This window comes from Bombyx mori, chromosome 19 (assembly GCF_030269925.1).
Source record: "Bombyx mori chromosome 19, ASM3026992v2".
Lineage (NCBI taxonomy): Eukaryota > Metazoa > Arthropoda > Insecta > Lepidoptera > Bombycidae > Bombyx > Bombyx mori.
The window spans coordinates 3,188,765-3,211,532 of record NC_085125.1 but is presented as its reverse complement, the minus strand read 5'-3'; the positions used below and the strand labels follow the sequence as shown (position 1 = coordinate 3,211,532).

Below are 22,768 nucleotides of genomic sequence, written 5' to 3'. Positions count from 1 at the left end.
AAGTCTTCACTCCAGTACTTTTGTGCTCCACCGATTGGCAGTGCGACGGAATATGTGACGGGCCATTTCCACTTTCTCCGAGCAATCACTTACCATAAATGCAAAATTATTGATACATAGTTGAAGTGAATATACGTATAAGTACATTTATTAAATTAGACATTATTAATCTAGTAAACAGTTGCGTATCTACCCCAAATTCAGACTCCAGAGATGCAATTTTTTATTGCCTTTGTAGGCAGACGAGCATACGGCCCACCTGATGGTAAGTGGTTACCGTCGCCCATGGACGTCAGTAATTTCAGGTACAGAGCCAAACCGCTTCCTACCATTAAGTACTCTCCGCATGCCTCGTTTCACTTTATTTCAATTCCCCAAATCACTTTGTAGGTTATAAGTCATAGGTTTAAGAAAACTATCAAAGAACATCTATACAATAAAGCTTACTATAACGTAAATGATTATCTAGAAGACTGCACAAAGTGAGAATGAGTTGCTCGCTCCGGCCATTTCAATATTGCAACAAATGTTACGTTATAATACTCACTGTAAAAATCAATATTTAAAAAAAAAATCTTTTTTTTTTTATCTAATATTTAAAAAAAAGACGTGCCCGCTGAGTTTCTTGCCAGTTCTTCTCAGGGCGGAGGCTAGTTTTTGTGAATTGGCGGTAGTTTCTTTTTGACGTTCAACTAGTATGTACTGAATAAATTTATTTGATTTGATTTAAATTATCAATATTGAGATACCAATGTGTCGCCGCTCGGTGGTTGAGAACCGCTGCCTTAGACTGCAAGTTGACTCCAAATGCCCGAGGTAATACCATTGTTTATAATACGCACATTGAGTGTTTATAAACTGTAGCATGGGTGGTCGAGATGCACAGCAAGTATCCGTAGGAAAGAGGGAGGGATGGAAAGAGAGAGAAAGTAAACTGTATATAAATATAGAACATAAAAAAAAAAATAAAAAAAAATCTCTTCCAAACAACGGTTTTCACAAACGGATCTTCTGAAAACTATACAGCGGGTATGTTAAAATATGCATATATATGTGAGATGGCAGGACGAAATCTAGTGGATATTTGACTCAACACCAAAATAATTTATTTCCCAAAAAAAAAACACTATATCGTCATGTCAATCGATGACTGTAATTTACAGCCCACCGAGTTTCTCGCCGGATCTTCTCAGTGGGTCGCGTTTCCGATCCGGTGGTAGATTCTGCGAAGCACTGCTCTTGCTAGGGTAAGGTTAGCAAATTTGTCAAGTTAGAGCCCCGAGAGTTCAAATATTCGTAAGGTTACGCTGGCATAGCCTCACAAGCTTAGGTAGGAAAAAAAGGGAAAATTATAAAAAGCCACTGAATGTCTCGGGTTCTTCCAAAAAGTCCACCGAGAAAGTCTTAATAAATAACCATCATTTCAAGCCACCATATATCGTTTCATTTAACTTCAATCCATCCGATTAAAGTGTAAAATTAATCAACTTCATTAAATGTTGTTTTATATCGTTTTTTATATTATAACAGAACTAGCGACCCGCCCTCGCTTCGCTTCGGAAACTGTAATTTATTATTGGTTTCTCCACTATTTAATGGATGTTATTATACATATAAAACTTCCTCTTCAATCACTCCATCTAATAAAAAAAAATGGCATCAAAATCCGTTGCGTAGTGTTAAAGATTTAAGCATACATAGGGATAAGAGAAAGCGACTTTGCTTTATACTATGTAGTGATGTAAGGACAAAATGTAAGACTTCGCTTAAAGGAGTCATTACCAGTAAGTATATAAAAACAAAAAAAAAAACATAGAGAATACATAACAAAAACGCTATTGTAATTATTTTTTTTTTAACAACTAAGAGGCATACGAGCAAGACGGGTCACCTGATGGTAAGTGATTCACCGCCGCCCACGGTCACCAGCGTTTACGCCAGTGCGTTGCCTACCCTTCAGATAAGAATATGCTCTTTTCTTGAATAACCCAATGTCGCAGTTGTTGGGAAAGACCGCTGATGGCAACGAATTCCAGAGATTCACTGTGCGTGGCAGAAAACTGTTTTTAAAACACTTTAATACACTATTCTTATTAAATTCATATTTTCATAATGCAAGTGGGTACTTACTGTGTCGTTGGTTTTAAAGAAAAATCAATACAATACATAGACATATTGCAATAGAATATTGATAAAGGATAATATAATACTTTAAAATTAAAAACTAAAAAGTCTACATAAAATTCAATAACGTAATATCTCACGCAATCTCAAAATGGCGCCGTTGAAACAATTTAAATTTTCTATTCTTACATCGATCTTTCATTGCCGTAGTTCATAAAACAAAAATTCAATTTATGCATATGAACATTCATCGCTAGATTAAAACATACAAGGATGTAAGTTCAAATTTGGTGGTATACGAAATTGAACGTTGTCTATAACACGAAAAGTTCACAGTTCCTTGCAATGATTTTCATATTCTGCGTTTTCTAAATATAAAATGAATTTCATGTGGAGCGTTGAAATATTCACTGTTATTATAATTCTGTTCAAATTTGTAGTAACTTTAAAATTACGATACGTTTAAATATGTTTTTAAATATATTTAAAATCTACAATGAGTTTTTTAAGTAATGTTCACGTAAGTAAATATTAAATTAGAAATATATCTATTTGAAAAAACAGAAAGCGCTTATTTTAAATTCACCATAGTATTAACTTATTTATGTACAATGTTATGGCCATGAAATATATTTGGATGAGTTTCTTTTTCTCCGATTGTTTTAGTATGGCAATTGCCTTCTTTCAAAATGTCCTTATTTCCAGTGTCGATGTTTTTAAAATTGTTAATTATTATTTACACAAACGTATGAAAAAAAGATAAATATTAGATGAGGTTTATTCATTTGAAATTTTAAATCAATTGGGATCAAATTTAAGGATTTTTGGCAGAATTCCAGAAGCCACGCCCAGTTGATTTCGTTTTTTACACATTCAAAGATGCTTAAAGGTTAGTAAGCCACTGTTATTACGAGTACACGTTTCAACCTAAAGGGACATTAAATTAAGAAAATAAAACAATTAAGATGTCATCGCTGTCATTGAGTGACATTTTAAACTATATGTTTGACACAATAAATTTATTATAGATAAGCAACTCAAGCATTCAGCAAAAATGTTTGCGGGCGTCGGCCACTAGATGACTTCGCTTCGATTAGTTTCTCATTGCACCTGTAGATGGCAGTAATATATTACCTATCCTATATTTTATTTTAATGACGGATTTTGTAAATTTTCTGAAACCACAAATAGATAAAATTTAATCAATTTGTCTATAACAAATAAATACTTGTATGATTTATTACTTTTTTTATTTCCTGTGTTTAGTTATATAATAATTAAATGCCTTAACTTTAACAACATATAAGTTTAGGGGCATCCACTACAAGATGTCGCTAGTTTCCATACAAAAAAAAAATTGTCTTCAAGAATCGCAGTTTCAGGGCCCTGGTTTGACAGTCCACGTCAAAAAGTGGAATTTAATCTCTGAAAACTGTAAAGGGTAGGGTAGTAGAAAGGCGCACCACCTTGTATAGGGGGACAAATTGAAAAGTCTTCATCTGTAAACAGCAAGCTATTGTTGGTAAACTCACCGAAATAGCGCTAGTGTTGGAAATGGTATGAAAATAGCAGTTTTAAACAGAGTGAGTGAAGTTGGCATGAAAAATTTAATATTCTTCGTTAGGTCATGTACTTAGTTAAAGGATATCCCATATCTAAAATCTCAACTATTTATTTTTATTACTATTTACGTAGTGAGTATTTTTTACCTTCTTAATTTAATATCAGACTCTAATAGTCTATGGCGCTGTTTTTAAAATCTTTCCATTTGCTACTATGGCGCCACCTTAATTGGCACCTTTTTTTTATTGCTTAGATGGGCGGACGAGCTCACAGTCCACCTGGTGTTAAGTGGTTACTGGAGCCCATAGACATCTACAACGTAAATGCGCCACCTACCTCGAGATATAAGTTCTAAGGTCTCAGTATAGTTACAATGGCTGCCCCACCCTTCAAATCGAAACGCATTACTGCTTCACGGCAGAAATAGGCGGGGTGGTGGTACCTACCTGTGCGGACTCACAAGACGTCCTACCACCAATAACAACCACCTTTTCAGCGGACACTTTTTAATACACTGAGATGTTGCTTTTTACTTCTACCCTCAATACCGAAAATCTTTAAATTATGATTATAAAATTACGACTGCTGTTTTTTTTAATTGTTTTTAATGTTTATTTTTCGTAAATCTTTGACAGGACGTGCAGAGCGGCCTAAGGAAAGTCGGTCTGGCGATGCTTTCGATGTCAGTGCCGCTGTGCGATCCAAAAGTCAGTAGACAGTGTTGCCGTGGTCCGTGTTTCTAATATGACCGGTGTTGCTATGCATGCATGAAGATTTAATATTTTTGAATTTTATGTTGTTTTCAATGTTAATCTAATAACTGACCCTAATAATACTTTTCATCTACGTAACTTTCAGACGTGTCTTATGTCCTATGACATGTCCATATTCAAACGAGGCTTGTTAAGAGTATTAAGCGATAGGCAGCGGTTTGGCTCTGCCCCTGGCATTGCTGAAGTCCATGGGCGACGGTAACCACTCACCATTAGGCCGTATGCTCGTCTGCATACAAGGGCAATAAATAAAAAAAAAGTGTTCAAATGATGACCACAGATTACTTAATTAATCATTTCTTCTTAATTCTTCCTTGTACTTTCATTGATTTTCAGTACCGTAAAATGGGGCGATTAGGGATTGAGAGGCGAATCGGGAAAAAACCGGGAAAAACTTTCGACGCTCAATATTACTTTTATATTCGTTGCAAAATCTTCCATTTTTTGTAGTTTAATAGTAGAATGGTGAAAGTTTACAAAACAACTCTGAATATGTATGATAATAACTGCTAACTTATAAAAAATCGCGTTTCAAATTAACTTCCTGTGGTGGTAATTATTTTAGTGCTAGAAACTTTGCTCTCATTTATTAATTTGATAATAATAGAAGACGACTGTGATTTATAAACGTTATTTAGTGTTTGAACTATCATATGTATTAAAGGTAAGTCTCAGTTGTTATTGGTTTTAATATATTTGATAAAATAAAAATACATGTAAAAATCGGTTGTTTTTGGGGATATTGGGGACGTCTTAGGTACAAATAACAACGAGAAAGGGGTCAATTGGGATGAGAATACGTGAAATGGAAACGACCTAAGTATAAATAGGTACAGGTTTGTAGGGTTGTCTATGTAGTTATAACAATATTTTTTAAATTTGTTGGTAAAAATCTGGTTTATTCATGATGTTTTTGTCTAGAACTTTTATTCAAAATTATCAATGTGTTATTTTATTGTTTGGTAAATATTTATATTATCAGTTACGTATTGTTTTCTATTTTTAGATATGCCTCGCGTGTACGTATCAAAGAGTGCGAATTTAGGTGCTTACTCTCCCATATACCGAATCCTTTGGGACTACAATAATGTCCACGGTAGCGTGATCTCCGTCAATGTTCATTCGGGGTTGTCCGATTGCGCTGAACTAATTTTAAATGATGAAATAGATGTCTTTTTTAATTGTCTCACAACTTACAGGACAAATCTGTCGCGGATCATTTCCCAAGTAAATATAAATTAATCATAAGTAAATAAATGTAATCAAGTTTTAGTTATATATATATATATTTGTTGTTAATGCACTGTCGATCATCTGCCATGTGCTTTTGTCAGTTTTTCAATGTTTTTTATTGATGATCACTTTGTTGGTGCAACTAAATAAATAAATAAAAAAAACCATGTAGTGCCAACCCTAGCAAATTTCTCATTTCGTCCCAATTAACCGCAATTTCCGGGTAAATAGGGATTACACCTATTTTTGCTTTTTTTGCTTAAACTGGAATGCTAGCTGCATAGTTTTCAATTGGACAACAAAGATGCCCCCAAGACTCAATCATTTTGATCCTGATATAGCATTATATACATCAACAACTACCTTAAAATTGGTCATAAAGTTGGAATTTGTCCCTAATCGCCCCATTTTACCGGTACTCTGTGTTTTTTCAATGTTGCATTCATAATACATAGCTTTAATAAAACTACTATACTAATTACTATGAGATGTGTTTTAAAAAAAAATTTTTTTTCACGACGTGCTCACGGCTGGACCCTATAGGAATTATAATAATACCGCCACCCATCATCTTGAGATCAAAGTTTTCTTTTGTACAAGAGCTCATTTAGCCTACAAATTGGAACGAATGACTGCTGCGGCAGAAATGGTAGGGTGGTGGTGATTAAATTTGTCGTGAAAGTCATTCGTGAACTTATGTTACGGACATATTTCATTAGATAGAATGATATCTTCCTTCTGGCACATTTGTATTCTTTAGAGCAAGATGACTTCAAGATTATCTCACTCATGAGTAATAATCAAATAGATTATCGTGTGTACCTTACTCCCCGTACCATCCAGCTATGACCTTCGATCCAGGGTGTTTCTTAAACACTATGTCTTCAACAGTAAGCATTTTGGTAGGCAGTGGCTTGGCTCTGCCATTGACATTGCTGACGTCCATGAGTGACTGTAACCACTTACCATCAGGTGGGCTGTATGGTCGTCTGCTTACAAAGTCAATAAACTAGCTGGGTTTCTAGCATTGGTGATGATCATGATGCAAGTTCATCTACTTACTGAAGCAACAAGGTTCTTCTAATTATATAATGAGGTTAGCATTATACATACAATATGTGCTTAGTGAATTTGCAAACAAATCCGAAATAAAGCTTTCTCAGGCTAAAGTCGTAATGTTCGTGACGTAAATTGACGTCTGTAAATAAACAAAACTTTCCACGTTAAAGTTTAGTAAACCGAATTTTGTATAATAAGCCGGATGAGCTTTTAAATACACCAGCAAGAATTTTTTAATTTTTTTATCGCTCTTGTATGCAAACGAGTATACAGCCCACCTGATGGTGAGTGGTTATCGTCGCCCATGGACATCACGTAGCGTCAAAGCCAAGTCGCTGCCTACCGCTTAATAACCTCCACAAGCCTCGTTTGAAGAATGACATGTTATAGCACTCGGGAAACACCGTGGAGGGGAGCTCATTCGAAAGCCGGATGATACGTGGCAAAAATGATATCTGGAAATGCACTGTGGATGAAGGTTTGATATAGCTTCCTTTTAACGCAACGGCTTTAATAGGTGACCGAATAACATCAGGTGGATTGTGAACTCGTTCGTCTAACTAGCGCAATGATAAAATTTAACTCTGTTAGTAATTAATGTTTCATTTACAAAATAATAGTTTAAAGAAACTAACAAAATATGCTTTTAGAGAAAATTCAATTAAAAAATAGAAAATAAATTTTAATAAATTTGAATTAAAAATAGTGTAAGAAAAAATGATTTTATTGTAAAAAAAGTGTGGGGTGCTTTTCAGGATATTATAAAAATAAACCTTCTACTCATATCTGTTCATAAAATATTTATAACTACTGATACCATGCACCCCACGCTTTTTTTACAATAAAATGTTTTTTCATACTCTATTTTTAATTCAAATTTATTACAAATTATTTTCTATTTTTTAGTGGGATTTTCTATAAAAGTGTATTTTGTTAGTTTTTTTAAATTATTATTTGTTTAAATTTTTTTTAATTTTTTTTTTAAATATTGATTTGTCCTTAATCGGTACCAAATTTCGAGTTAATCCGACATGTTGAAGGGGTCAAAATCATGTTCAAAGATTCCGTTACTAACATACATACGTCTGAAGTTAATAGAAGCTTATTAAAAACGAAATGGATCTGTATTTTTTAAAAATTTGCGATTTCTAACCGATACTTCGTTCGGTGCTCCAAACTTTTCCTATAAAGCTGGGGGGAGGATTGAAGTTTCAGAACATTACGCTTGAAAGCCGATGATACAGGGATGTATTCCAAAAGATATTTTGCTACGACGACTCTATAGCCACAATAAATCTCCCACAGCTGCGATAATATTTGCAGGGAAAAAATATCAAAAACTTTCATTAGAAATGTAATTATTTTATTGAATTTTTTTACTAACCAAAAGTCTGAACGTAGATCTAATGCAATAACCAAGATTTATACTCAGCAGTATACATTGCTACCAAGTTTCTAACGGTGAATAATCTTGAGCAAACTTTACAAATTTACTGCCAGGGAACGAACCTGTGAGTCGGGTAGGAACCGCTAATCTGCCTCTTTTTTCCGCTCCGGTAACCACTTACCACCAGATGAACTCTTAGCTTGTCGTTTTTATCTAACGCATTAACAAAATTATACAAAAACTAGCCGTACTCGCCCGCTTCGCTGGGCATTTAGAATTAACATTATTATTTATTATCATTATTGTCAGGGAGTCCAACACTCATATAAATATTAGCCTATCCATTAAGGACATGTATTTTCTACATGGATACCAAGTTTCAAGTCAGTCGGATGCATGGTTCCGTAGTTATAACGGAACATCCGTAAAAACCACTGTAGATTTATATATTAGTGTAGATATTTCCGGATAGTTGTTCCCTTTAGTATAATTGGAGATGAATAACCCGTAGTTAGATCCCGTTAAATAATACTGCGTCTAGCTTAAGATATACGCAAAAGCTCACAACAATTCGTAAAAAGTCGAGTAAAATTAAGAATGACAAACACAAAACACCCGCCAATAAAATTACCTTAAGATAATTATAATAATAGGTATAATAATAGGTATAGAATATGTAATTAATATTAGTTATTTATAAAACATGTTGACGCGGTAGTTGCCTCTCTTGAATCTGACAAGGCAATAAAGATAAATCACGCTATCTATCATTCAAGTGTGCTAACGTTGATTTAGGTAGTATATTTCTAGAAAATTTTCATAAAAATACTTTAACGTATCCATAAATATTGGTTTACATTACCGTCATATGGTCGTAAAGTTACTAAACAAGATTGACAAATGCGAGTGCTCGCGCGGGTAGGTGCGAATCAATGGCTCGATAAGGTTAGAGGTGTGATGGGGTGATGCATTATAATTTGGATTTAAGTATGTCTCAAGAAAAAGCGTATACGTCTTTGTAAATGACAGAGCTGAAAAATAGTCCGCCCTTAACTATTTTTTATAACTTCGTTGATGGTTTTCTTACGTGTAGCTCATTTTTAGCTTCTATGTTCATAAGAATTCTAGTGTAGCTTCTTTTGCTGTTTAAAATGTTGATCTCCTACTGCATTTTTAGATAAATCATTTAATCAAACTTCATTCTTAATTGTCGCTTTGGCAACTAAAAACATAAGAGAAAATTCCAATGTGCTTAAAGTTTTGAAGTCATCGTTGTCTAAAGGATAAGACACCAGGCTTACCCATATCTTCATCTTCAGCTCTAACGCTAGGAGCTATTCTCAGGGGCCTCGGTAACCGTTCTAGTCGAATTCGGCAAAGAGTTCGACAAGCAACCTAACCCATATATCAACCTGCTGAGTTTCTCGCTGGTTCTTCTCAGCGGGTCGCAATTCCCATCCAGTAGTAGATGCTTTCGCGAAGCAGCTGCTCTTGAATTGTTAGGTCTCCTACAGAAGCGCTCGGGCAGCTGTTAACAAATCCGATCCCTCTTGGCTGAGCTTTTTCTCGCCCACTTGTCCTGGTGAAACTGGAAAGGCCCCAGGGCCACCAGTAATCCTTCCTACCTTCCTAAAAAGAGCTGATTTTAAGTTAGAAAACCGATGCTTGCACACCTAAAAGTTACTTAAGTGGTTCCTGAATTCAAATTGTCGGAAACCGAATACGCGAGCTCCGATAATATTGTGCATTAATTATTCTGACCAAACACAATTAGAATGTCCTTTGTTATTTCGGGGAGATCACACGCATCGAGCAAGTCGGGGCCACATTAATGGCGATTTTGAAACGCTAAAAATAATCAATACATATAAATAAAATTGGAGTGTCTGTTTGTAATATTGAAATAACCGCTTTTTACTCCATGCATATGAATATATACTTACACCAAAATAACATTTTTTACAATATTTGTCTGTCTGTTTGTTCGTTCCGGCTAATCCCTGGAACGACTGAACCGATTTTGACGGGACTTTCACTGATAGGTAGCTGATGATATAAGGAGTAACTTAGGCTACTTTTTTTAAACTAGTTTCGCCTCGCGGCGTCACCCGCCGTACGACAATAACCGCGGGTAACATCGCGGGACTCATCAATAATAAATTACAGTTCCCTAAGCGAAGCGAGGGCGGGTCGCTAGTATTATATAATCCACTTTGCAGTACGTAAGGCAGTGGCGCGTAGTCTGCGCCTTTTATGTTCGGCATATCAGTTAGACAAATGAGATTTCGATTTTGTGTGCACTAAACACCAAGGGGTCGTAGGCTCATCTACTCGTACCAATCAAACGGCCTAGAAACTGAATAAATAATTTGAATATGACCTCGACACTGCTATAAGGATCAATAAACTTGCGATTGAGTTAGTTCAATCAATTAACAAAGATTTGTTTAGGAAAAATTATTATGTAGAATGTCCCAGAAAGAATGGATAATCCTGAAACACCTCACGGTACAGCTATTGAGTAGTCAAAATAAAAAATAAAAGAATATTCCTTAGGGAGTACCCAAATTGAAAATAAAAGAAAAAATACCAAATTTCATGATTAAAATTTAAGTTCAGATTAACTTTTATGAAAAATTACACTGGCTACTTATACGATTTCCTGCATATTCCTTAATATAGTCCATGTAGAATATTATAAGACCAAGAAACCCTATGGATTTTATTTATTTGTAGCTATTGTATATTCCAGAAACGCACAGCAGTATGGAAAATAACAATTTGTTTTTTTTAATGCGTAATTTGGGTAGTACCTGCGAATTTTTTATTTTGTGGCCCCAATAGCTATACTATGAGGTGTTTTAGGATTATCCATTCTTTCTGGGACACCTCATATATCAAACTCTTTTTTCGGAACGTGTGGGAAAATCGCTTTTAATATTCGCTGTGCTCGTGGCCCGAACCAGTGTTCATACTATGGCGAACACTGCTATAACATGCATAGTGTCAGCTTACATTCTACACTGCATGTGTCAACGAACTGACACTTGACACTTATTTAAGCAATATACGCTTTGTGTGCTGTGACGGTCGGTAACTTTGATTTAAATTTTGAGTTCATTAACCTTAATAATGATTGGCAGTTATTTGTGTGTGTAGATTGTTTTTTTTTTCTCTCCAAAAACAATGTAGTACAGAGATACTCGATATAATATATTTCTTGTGCTTAATCTTTCATAATATTATTATGATATTATCGTAGTTTTGCGATATTCTATAAGGTGTATTTAGTCCAAATTATTTATGTATGTGGGATGAAGAATGGATCTTAAAGATCTTTTTACTGCTTTCGTAAGCAGACGACCGTACAGCCAACCTGATGGTGAGTGATTAGTACATGACACTACACATTTACTGGTGGTAGGACTTCTTGTGAGTCCGCGCGTGTAGGTACCACCACCCTGCCTATTTCTTCCGTGAAACAGTAATGCGTTTCGGTTTGAAGGGTGGGGCAGCCGTTGTAACTATACTGAGACCTTAGAACCTCTATCTCAAGGTGGGTGGCGTATTTACGTTGTAGATGTCTATGGTCTCCGGTAACCATTTAACACCAGGTGGGCTGTGACCTCGTCCACCTATCTAAGTAATAAATAAATAAAAAGTCAGCAATTAACTTCTAATCCAAATTAAAGCGTGTGGAATCGTGGCACATGCATAGCTTATTTGAAAAATGATTTCATTAGATCATAGTACTAAAGTTCAAAATTACACAGCGCAAACCTTAGCAGTGTATTTAGATGCGTAACAATTAGTGATTCCTTTGCCTCGTGACCACATTTCCACTTAGATTAATTGAGATGTATTGATTATACAAAAAATGTCGTCCACCTGCCCTGGTAAAACTGGAAAGGCCTGCGGGCCAACCTATCAAACATTAAAAAAAAATGTGTTTCACTGTGCCATTATTCTATTGCTCCCTAAAAAATATTGTTAAGTAATTGTACTGTTTTATTCTTTAAAAAAAGAAATCACTGTTATTATTTAAAGTGTTTGAGTTGAATTAACAGAGTCGCCTCGTAGTATTTGTACAGTGTAAAAATAAACAGCGTAAACTCACAACCGACACCCGTCGTGCGTTTGATTACACAAATTGTTTGATTGAGCTCCATCTTGTTTACGCGCTTGATAAGGAAAGCGAACGACTGAAACTTAGCGGAGCGGCCATTTTAAAATATTATAATTTTGACAGTAATCAAAATGGCGGCTTCGGTTTTTGTGAATCTATGTTATGGTTTTTTGTTTGTTACAATGTTTTCAGGATTAGCTTTTACAAATTCAAAAATTATTAAGGGTAACGAAATTTAAAATTTACACTAACATTAGACTAACGCATTATGCATATTTTTATATGCCACATAGGTCAGGTATTAAGATATGTATGTACACTGTTCGCATATTCACCCAATTATTATGTACTGCTACTTCTGCATCATCTGTATGTCTTAGTAAATATACTTACTTGAGTAATTCCTAAATCTCTTAATTGTTTTAATTCTTATCTCGAGGATGTAAATTGTGAATGACTTTAAGTGTGGGATTAACTCAAGTTTAAATAACAATTCCACACAATTTGGGTAGATAGAGCCATCAATTTACTCCTCCTTCAGGGCTTATATAACCGCTAAACACCAAGAGTACTATTAATGCGATATCCTAATATTTAACTAATCGTATTGAAATGACCAATAGAACTGTAACTGATTGAGCCTACTACTCATGGAAGTCTACATAAAATCTAATGTAGTTTGTTTTTTATTACCTTCCAACCATACGATCGTTTGGCCACTAGACTGTGAGAGGTGAAGTCGTTCATGCCACTGGTAATAAACAAGAGTAATATCAAAGCCTTTGCTTGCCTAAGCTTTATTGAATAAAGTTTTAGTTTATTTGAACCCAGTTGAGACTAACGCAAAATCTATTCAAACTGCGAATTATTCAGATAGAAATAGCCTTTATAATGTACGAATCACGTTCAGAGAATTCATTTAAATTTTCGGAGACTTTGTCAGAGATTTAAGATAGAATTTTCTAAATTAAATAGGAATCGTTTGTGATGATTTCGTTACCTCATTTTTATGATGGCACTACCCGCCAACAGAGCTACTCATACCTACATAGGAACCATTCCAAAAACCTTATTACAATGTCGTCGAGACTTTTACCTTGTATCTTAAGAAGAGCGTCGGCATTCATTTTATGATATCCATGAGAGCTTCATAGCTACATAACACCTGATGCATTGTACTCCTGTCCATTAAGACGTTCGGTCGTGGACCTGTTCTAATAAATAGGCCATTCCAAATCAACTAAGATCCCTTCCATTTTGGTGCCTTCTACGTCAATGCCTGTCGGATCACTTGGATCCACTCTCGGTGTATTTAAGCTCTTCAAGCACCGGTCACCGTTCTCGTCGAATTTGTTGATTACAACAAAGAGCTGGAGGTGCGAACTAGCTCATAGACTCTACCCACTGAGTTTGTCGCATAATCTTCTCAGTGGGTCGCAATTCCGATGCCGTGGCACATTCTGCGAAGCACTGGTCTTGCTAGGGCTAGTGTTATCAAGCTCTCAGGTTGAGCTTGTAAGCTGACCTACTGGTATGCGTGTAGTTGAAATAGCTCCTTACGTTACCAACGATTAGGTACGGGAAAAAATAACTGTTCATCATTACGGTCCAAGAAGTCTATCTGCCATACTAAAACGGTTCATGAATAATCCCTCATTATGATCACATGGCGGTTAAAAAGAAAGGACCCGAACTTTCGTAACCTATGCCTCGCACTTATCTCTTACGTAATGATACATTCAGAGGTCATAGTTCAGTTTACCCGCATCCCTTTACCTCGTAACCCTTACCCTATTTTGGTACATACTGTATTAGGGTTGTCGAATACTGAATGATACAGCGTTTCTCTAAATTATAATAGGGTCAGTTGAATAATTTAATGAAGGGAAAGAAAACTTTATATAGGAAAGGTATTATTTTCGCACTAAGCGCATTATAATTTCGTAAATCTTGTTGTTGTTGATAGAAGTAACCAAATTTTCCTTGGATGCCGATGGAGAATCGCACGGTCCTTAACTTAGAAAGTTAGAGTGCTTATTTAACAAACATTAGCTTAACTGCGCTTCGATACTTATGACGTCATTTGAGGCCAAGATGAGCTACTAGCAAATCATGTTAATGCATTACTTTACGATGATTAGCCACATATGACATCATCTATTGTGATTGGTGTTGATTTTGAAGTTATTTCGACAGCCCTAACACTGTCGTTGTTAAAAAGTATATTTGTTGTATGAACTTTGGATGCTAAAAGTTCTAAGTAATTAGCAATTAGTAGATTAAGAGTTTTTTGTGGTAAATTTAAAAAGACAGGATATCATCTTCTAGGAACTTAAAAACCACACTTTACATTAGTTAAATAACAAAAAACCATCATAATATTATACTATGTTACAATTAATTTTTCAAACACTAGTATCTTCGAAACAAGAAGAAATTAAAATTAAAACTCTAGATAGATAAAATTAAAACAGCTATTATTTTACAAAATCGCCAAACGAACTATACAAAACTCGACTCAGCGGAGTTTCCTTACATGTGACGTTATTTGGGGTCATAAAACTTGTGCATAAAGGGTATTGAAAAAAACATAATGTCATAAACAATAAAAAAAAATTGTCGTCATAATGAATCATTTACGCAAAACACGCCTATCAATTTAAGTTATCTTGGCGTTTTTATTAAAAAAAAAAAAAAAAACTCTTCACGTTGCCAATTTAAACTTCATCTAACTAATATGTCAATGTCATTATATCGTAAACTGTTTACATTTGATATAAACAATTAGTTCTCAATGAAGGTCTCGGCTGTTTCATTACGATCGGTTCCCACTTCGATAAACCGGCACGACATGAGAATCCTCTCATCGTGGCCGCCGGAAACTACAAAGCCGATCCTGCGGACCAAATGGTAAACAGTCGACGTCGCCCAAAACACGTCATTTCGGATCCTCACAATCCACTAACGGTGCTTTTAGGTACCTCAAGCACCGGTCATCGTTCTCGTCGAACCTGTCGCTGGCGACGAAGGGCTCGGCGAGTAAATTTAACCCATAGATACAGCCCACTGAGTTTCTCGCCGGATCTTCGCAGTGGGTCGCGTTCCGATCCGGTGGTAGATTCTGCGAAGCACATCTCTTGCTAGGGTTCGTGTTAAAAACATCGTTAGGTTTGAGCCCCGTCAGCTGACCTACTAGTTAAGATTACGCTGATATGGTCTCTCTAGACCATCAGCTTAGGCAGGGAAAAAAAAGACTATCGGTTGTTGCGTGTTGGTAAATACGTGCGCCATTAATCAGATTAAAGGCGCTATCGAAGCGTTAAAATTGTCTTTTGCAAGTTAACAAAAATATCAATTCAAATTTAAATGTCTCAAGTAGAAATTGGATCACTTGCGTGTACGTGTTCTAAGAATAAAAATGTTTTTCAATGTCGAACGCTAAGTGCCTTGTGCGAGCGAGCATGCTAATTAATATTTGCAGGATTACGACAAAGACAAATGTACTTCAATAAGTTCTACATTATTTTTAGATTTAAAAATTTGTTTTTCGTGATGTTGTTACTTCTTCTTTGAAATCGTTCGTCAACTATGAGCATCTTTTTTTAAGATATAGCTTGCTAAGATTCTCGACGGATCTTCTCAGCGGGTTGCAATTAAAAAATAAACAAAAATCAAACCCGCAAAATTATAATTAAACTGTTATGTGTAAATGTTTTCAAGGTTAATAAATAAATAAATAAAAATAAATAAATAATTTGCGTAATTACTGGTGGTAGGACCTCTTGTGAGTCTGCACCACCACCCTGCTATTTTTGCCGTGATGCGTAATGCGTTTCGGCTTGAAGGGTGGGGCAGCCGTTGTAACCTTAGAACTTATATCTCAAGGTGGATGGCGCATTTACGTTGTAAATGTCTATAAGCTCCGGTAACCCCTTAACACCAGGTGGGCTGTGAGGTCGTCCACCCGTCTAAGTAAAAAAAAAAAAAAAAGATCCGGCGAGAAACTCAGTGGGCTGTGTCTGTGGGCTTATTTACTCGCCTAGCCCTTCGTCGCAAGCGACGGGATCGACGAGGAGTATACTCCCCTGCGGGATTCGAACACCGCTGCGTCGCATCGCTTGATACGTCTACACCGGGCGTCTTATCCTTTAGTCCACGTCTTCAACATTCCGTATAATTAATGTTACACTACGAATAAAAAAGATTGTCTGAATGAGGCATGTCTGATCAGATCAAATTCATTAGGTTGATTAGATAGACGTCAATCAGGAAAAAGGTTACTGTCTAATCTTAAGTGTAGTGCACAAATCCATCTGCTACAATTACAAAAAAAAAAACATGACCGTTATTGGTTGAACTCTTGTGGGTTATTAATAAAGTAGGTTAATGCATCCTCGGTCAGGTTACGAGTATAGATTTTTTTAAATTATAAATATCGAACTTTAGCTACCATATATAATAGTTTTTTTAATATCTAAAGCTTATGGCGAAACTCTCTTTCGTATGGAATCTTTGCTTCCTCGGGTTCAATAGAAATGTATCTTAGTAATCAATACAGCTCTTCATATAATCTATAGTCTGCCGCTATAAGAATGCGTTCGTGGTGGAACCAAATAACTGACAAATGAATCGATTTAAAAATACTAATCATTTTGTTAAGTCTCAACAATATACTAGAATTTTTCACTAAATTCAAATTAAATCGATTTGTTTCTCAGCGGCCGGACATTGAATGAAGTCATAAAAATGGTTGCATCGTTATATAGTATTAAGTTAGATCTAATTATAGTTTGAAATGTTTAATTTGATTTCACGGACCTTATGCTTAAGTAAAGAGTAATCAATCATAGGTACCTCATCAGCCTGCTATTTATAGTTTAGCAGAAAAAAGTTTTGTACAGAGGCAACTATTAGGTATATTTAAAAGTCATTCCAGAGTTGTTAGGTCTCCTTTGAAGGCGTTGGGGAGCTGTTAGCTAATCCCACCCCTCCTGGCTGAGCCCTTGCTCACTCATCTGTCCTGGCGAAACTGGAAAGGCCTCCGGGCCACCAGTAATCCTTCAATCCTAAAAAAAGTCATTCTAGAATAGTCTGTTAGAAGTGCCATGCACGCTGCATTTAGTCCAGAATCTAGTAAACATTTTACCAAGTGCCTTAAGCGGTATCATCATCTCCTCTGAACAGATGCACAGCACGGTATGTCCTTTTTGTTTCTGTATACGCATGTACAAGTTAAAACTTGTCTGAACTTTTCAAATTCAGACGTGGGCGACTTGATAATTCTTTTTAAATACTAAATAAAATATGGCGACATTTGTTTTTTTCCGCCATTTTTAATGTCAATTATGTGTTGATTGTAGTAGTAGGTCTATTTATTCATTTAGAAAGGCAAAGATATCATACCATACAGCCTAATCTTTTGTATATTTTTAAATGAAAAATGATAATATGGAGCGAAATGTAATGAAGTTGATTAATTTGAAATTTTTATCAATTGGTATGAAAATGAAATGGCATGATATGGGATGTAATATAATCTCAGTAAAATGGTGGTTATTTACTGACACTTTTTTAGTGGACTTTTTGGAAGATCCCGTAAAGCTATGTCCAGTGGCATTGTTTCATTTTCCATAATTTGCATTTTCACAGATACTAAACAGTTAATAAACCACCGTTTTAAACCTGAAGAAACATTAAATAGACAAAATAAAACAATTCACACAATTTCACTCCTCGCGTTCCCGCCATAAAGTCTATCATCATTGATGTATTGAAATATACTAGTTTTGTCAAATTACGTTCGCTTCTGTTGATAGCTGATTTCAAAAAGGTTTTAAGTATGCGATCGAATTGTTTACGCCGCCTATAAAATGTAACTGCAATTATTTTGTGTCAGCGTAGGTAGACACGAGTGTTTAGTTCACATAATATTTAGGTCAAAGTCTTTTCTTTTCAAACTAATCGATTTTATCAATATGCATAAAGAACTTAAGCGTTTAAATACACAAGTCGTTACTTGTGTTCGAGGAATTTTTAGTTATTTGAAATAATGCGATTCGGAATTGAATTTTAGTATTTTTTCGTGGACAATGTCAAAAAAAACATTAGCTTTTTTTTCTATTGCCCTTGTAGGCAGACGAGCATAAGGGACACCTGATGGTGAATTTTTACCGTCGCCCGTGGAATTCAGCAATGCCAAGGGCAGAGCCAAGCCGCTGCCTACCGTTAAGTACTCTCCACAAGCCTCGTTTGAAGAAAGATATGTGATAGCGCTCGGGAAACACCGTGGAGGGGAGCTCATTCCAAAGTCGGATGGTACGTGGTAAAAAAGATCTCTGGAAACGCACTGTGGATGAACGCAGTGGCTCAAAGTAGTATGGATGGACTCTACTCCGGTGGCGGGCGGTGTGACGGTAAAAACAAGATGATGGTATCATCTCAAACAATTCCTCAGAGCACTCTCAATGGAACATACGATACAAAATACACCTGCATTGGATGAGCGGTAATGGAGAATTCTACTGAGAACCCTCACGAGGCACTAAGCTGGAGGCACGTGTATCAGCTGGGCACTGCTGATCCAATCAACTTGAATTGTGAGGAGGAGGAAAAGATCCTTCTATACACACCGTGTGATTGCGTAGCAAAGTACACGCAGTCCTTAAAGAACATATTATTGGTCCTGAGCTAGAAAAAAAATATTATTGCTTAATTAGGTGGACGAGGTCACGGCCCACCCGGTGTTAAATGATTCTAGAGCCCATGGACATCAACAACGTAAATGATGGAAACCTTGTATCATGAGGGTTTTTTGGAGGAAATCGCCGGACTTCCGCCCTCCACTGGGATAGGGGGGCGAGGTATGTCGGCATCGAACTGACTAAAACCTCCTGTCGCTCAACAACCCACGTCCGAACCTCGCATGAGTCAGAACTCATGAAAAGGCAAAGGGGGAAAGTGAAGCGTTTAGTGCGGAGCATATCTCCCCCATCACCCTACCCCTCATCATGAGGGCCTAGGGCAGATAGCTGTTATTCTTGTTACGGCACAATATTTTTTTTGTTACTTAGTTGATAATTGTTTTTTTTTGTTGTATAACTGATGTGATTAAATACATTACTGTACAAAACAATCATATTGATGAATGAAAGGCTAAAGGCGACATTTATTTATGTAATTAAAGGTGCGTTTTATTTGGTATTAGTATCAACAGTTTGATGTTTTTAATTGAACTTCAATTAAGTTTACTCCATTCATATAGCTGAAGAATATTTTTTGGTTTTTGTTTGTCTTTTTTTTTCAAATTTTAAACCTTAAATGGCTCTCCTGTTATTAAACTTACTGTCACTTTAAACCAAATAGACCTCATTACCGATTATTATTAAGTAAGAATTATACTATATACTATTTACTAGTGGTCCCCCAGTAGTCGAAATTCAACTATAATTAATTGAAATTATAAGTTTGAACATTAATATTATGGTTCTACGATCACGGATTTCGCTATAGACAAACAATATTAAAAACAAACAATATTAATCTATTCTCATTTAGACCACAGATTTTAAACAAAAAAAAAAGTTTGACAATAAACAAAGAGTATATAAATGTGTTGTATCAAATACATGACAGTGTGTGTTATGTTTTTTATTGACTTAATGTATTTTATATGCATAATTAAAAAAAATATTAATATTCTGCACTGTTTCTCTATAACTAATCATATTCCTCCGTCCACGCAATTTTCGTATGAGTACCAAGGTTTTGCTTCACATATTAATATATTTCTCATCGATATTATACGATACTTTTTATCTCCTCGATATTATTACAGAGTACTCTAGCAACTCGAATAATAATACAGTAAAATATCAAATCATAGGTTTATTTAACATGTGACTAAGGATACATTTGTCCCGCCATGACAAGATTGAGTCTGTCCCTTATCAAGTGGGATGTGTTCGTAGTGGCATTTCCGAAGTCAGTTTACGTTGTCGCGTCTTGGTGTATGTACCAAATCGTCCTCGTTACGGTGAAATTAGATAAGTGCGTGTAGTTTTTAATTGAAATTGTACTCAATGTGTTCTTTTAAGTTCCGACGTAAAGTCGATTAAATGAGTCGACTATTATCAAAGCCGGCAATGTGACTTTTGGACAATTATTGGTAAATCAGAAAAACGAATTATTGACTTTGTCTTCCATTGGCAGTCACAAAACTCTTCTGAACGACATCTTAGATAAATAACAGGTTAACCATTAACCTTTATTTAATGCAGGTTTTGAACCGTATTCTTTGAAGGAGACGATTATATTCAAATCAATCTGTATTGACATATCAATAAAATTTTTTTGTCCAAATGCACAGATTGCCACCTTTGATAATAGACGACTCAAATATCTGTTCATTATCAATCCAAAGAATCTCATTAGATTCTTTGGATTGTTAATACCGATTTAGCTTTAGTGTTCTATAATTGTGGTGGCAGGTGGTAGGTCTATAATAGTAGTGAAAAGCCTTTGTAATTAAACGAGCTTACGGTATACATGATTGTAAGTTGTCACCGTCATACTTGGACGTCAGTAATGTTAGGGGCACAACAAAGTCACTATCTCCTGAGTCGTGTTGTGAGCTCAGAGGTTATTCCTAGGCAGCGGCTTGGCTCTGTCCCTGGCATTGCTGACGTCCATGAGCGACGGTAACCACTTACCATCAGGTGGACCGTATGCTCGTCTGGCTGTGAGGGCAATAAAAATTTTTTAAAAAATTCATAAGGAAAATAACTATTTATTCTTATATAAGTAGTGTTTTTTTTACAACAAATTAGATAATATATATATATATATATATGTTATTATTAGATAATCACGTATTAGCTAGGCTAGAGGCTAGTCTAGCCCGTAAAGATCACAACGCAAACAGAAACGAGGTATCTGTGTCTCAATTATATAGCATTAATTCAAACTCACCTTTTATTTCTTTATTTTTTTATTGCTTAGATGAGTGGACGAGCTCACAGCCCACCTGGTGTTAAGTGGTTACTGGAGCCCATAGACGTCTACAACGTAAATTCGCCACGCACCTTGAGATATAAGTTTTAAGGTCTCAGTATAGTTACAACGGCTGCCCCACCCTTCAAACCGAAACGCATTACTGCTTCACGGCTGAAATAGGCATAGGTGGTACCTACCCGTGCGGACTCACAAGAGGTCCTACCACCAGTAAAGAAATCAAAATCAGTTCAAATCGAACCAGTTTCTAATCTAAACACATTACTGCTGTATAGAAATAAGTCGGTAATAATCATAACATCTCGAATGTCCAACATCGGTCTTCGCTACAGCGAACTTCTTGAATACATGGGGGAAACATACCGATAAATTAACATCTTAGTTTTATGTATAATAAAATTTCCAACTCGTCGATATACAAACAGTTCGATATCTATACTAATATTATAAAGAGGAAAGATTTGTTTGTTTGTTTGTATTGAATAGGCTCCGAAACTACTGAACCAATTTGAAAAATTCTTTCACTGTTTGGAAGCTACATTATTCCCGAGTGACATAGGCTAAAATATTTTTTGAAAAAAATTAGGGATCCTTACTAAAACTCCAATAATGTAACTTGAGGCGTAAAAAAATTACGGAGCGGAGCCGGAGCGGGCCGCTAGTTATTATTACAAAACGCGTACTTCAAACTCGAAGTTAATCGCGAATCGAAATTATAGAATCAGTGGAGCGGAAATTTTTCGTTTGAGAGTTGTGTATCGGCTAATTGGAAACATTTCATATAAAAGCTTAGTAATGCAAAAGCAATTGGGGCTTTATCGATCCGACCGATCCGACCTATATAAAATATCCGACAATTTATGTACAATAACAAATTTTTGGAACGCCTTGTGGTGACCGGTAAAATCGAGGGAAAAAGGCCTAGAGGTAGAGGTCCCGACATGCCCTCCATTCCCCAGTGCAGGGCGGGAGTCCGGCGATTTCCTACTGAAAAAAAAAGGGGGGGGGATAGAAGGCCCAAATGATGGTCGGACTAAATAGCGGAGGAACTGAAAATACCTGTCAGCGACGCACTCCACCAACCTACAGAACGGGATTGATGGAGACAGCTGGTTGACGGAATCAAACGGAGTCACGATCCTCAGCAATGAGGGACCGATTGAAGACAGACAGATGACTTGTTCCCGTTTATTATTAATATCAATATATATTTAAAATCTTATTAACTACGCAACATTTTTTTAAAAAGATATTAAAAATACAATTATTATAAAACACTATATAAAATAGATTAACGCCGATGGCGTTGTCTACCACACAAGCCAGCAGTGGTTAGGACTCCAGAGTTAGAAACCTCCTCACAATGCGCTCGGTATCGAGGATAACTGCCTTCTGTATCAGGCCCCTAACCCAGCTGGATCACGGAAGTTTTATTATTACTATTCAATTACATCCTAAGACTTTACAAGACACGCTAGATAATTCGATTTGTCA

General features: G+C 35.9%; 1 protein-coding gene across 8 annotated transcripts in view; it reads left to right on the top strand.

Moving 5' to 3' along the window:
• The window catches only part of LOC101738592 (transient receptor potential cation channel trpm), a 285,363-nt gene that overhangs the window by 10,664 nt on the left and 251,931 nt on the right, over nt 1–22,768 (top strand). For 4 of the 8 annotated variants that reach the window (XM_021352814.3, XM_012696507.4, XM_062673893.1 and 1 more), the window contains one exon: nt 4,323–4,394. The exons of 2 other annotated variants lie outside the window; for them this stretch is intronic. In XM_021352814.3, the coding sequence (XP_021208489.2) occupies nt 4,323–4,394 (72 nt within the window). Of the gene's footprint in view, nt 1–4,322; nt 4,395–20,175; nt 20,312–22,768 lie in introns of those variants that run through there. 2 more of the 8 variants (XM_062673889.1, XM_062673888.1) reach the window with 2 other exon arrangements.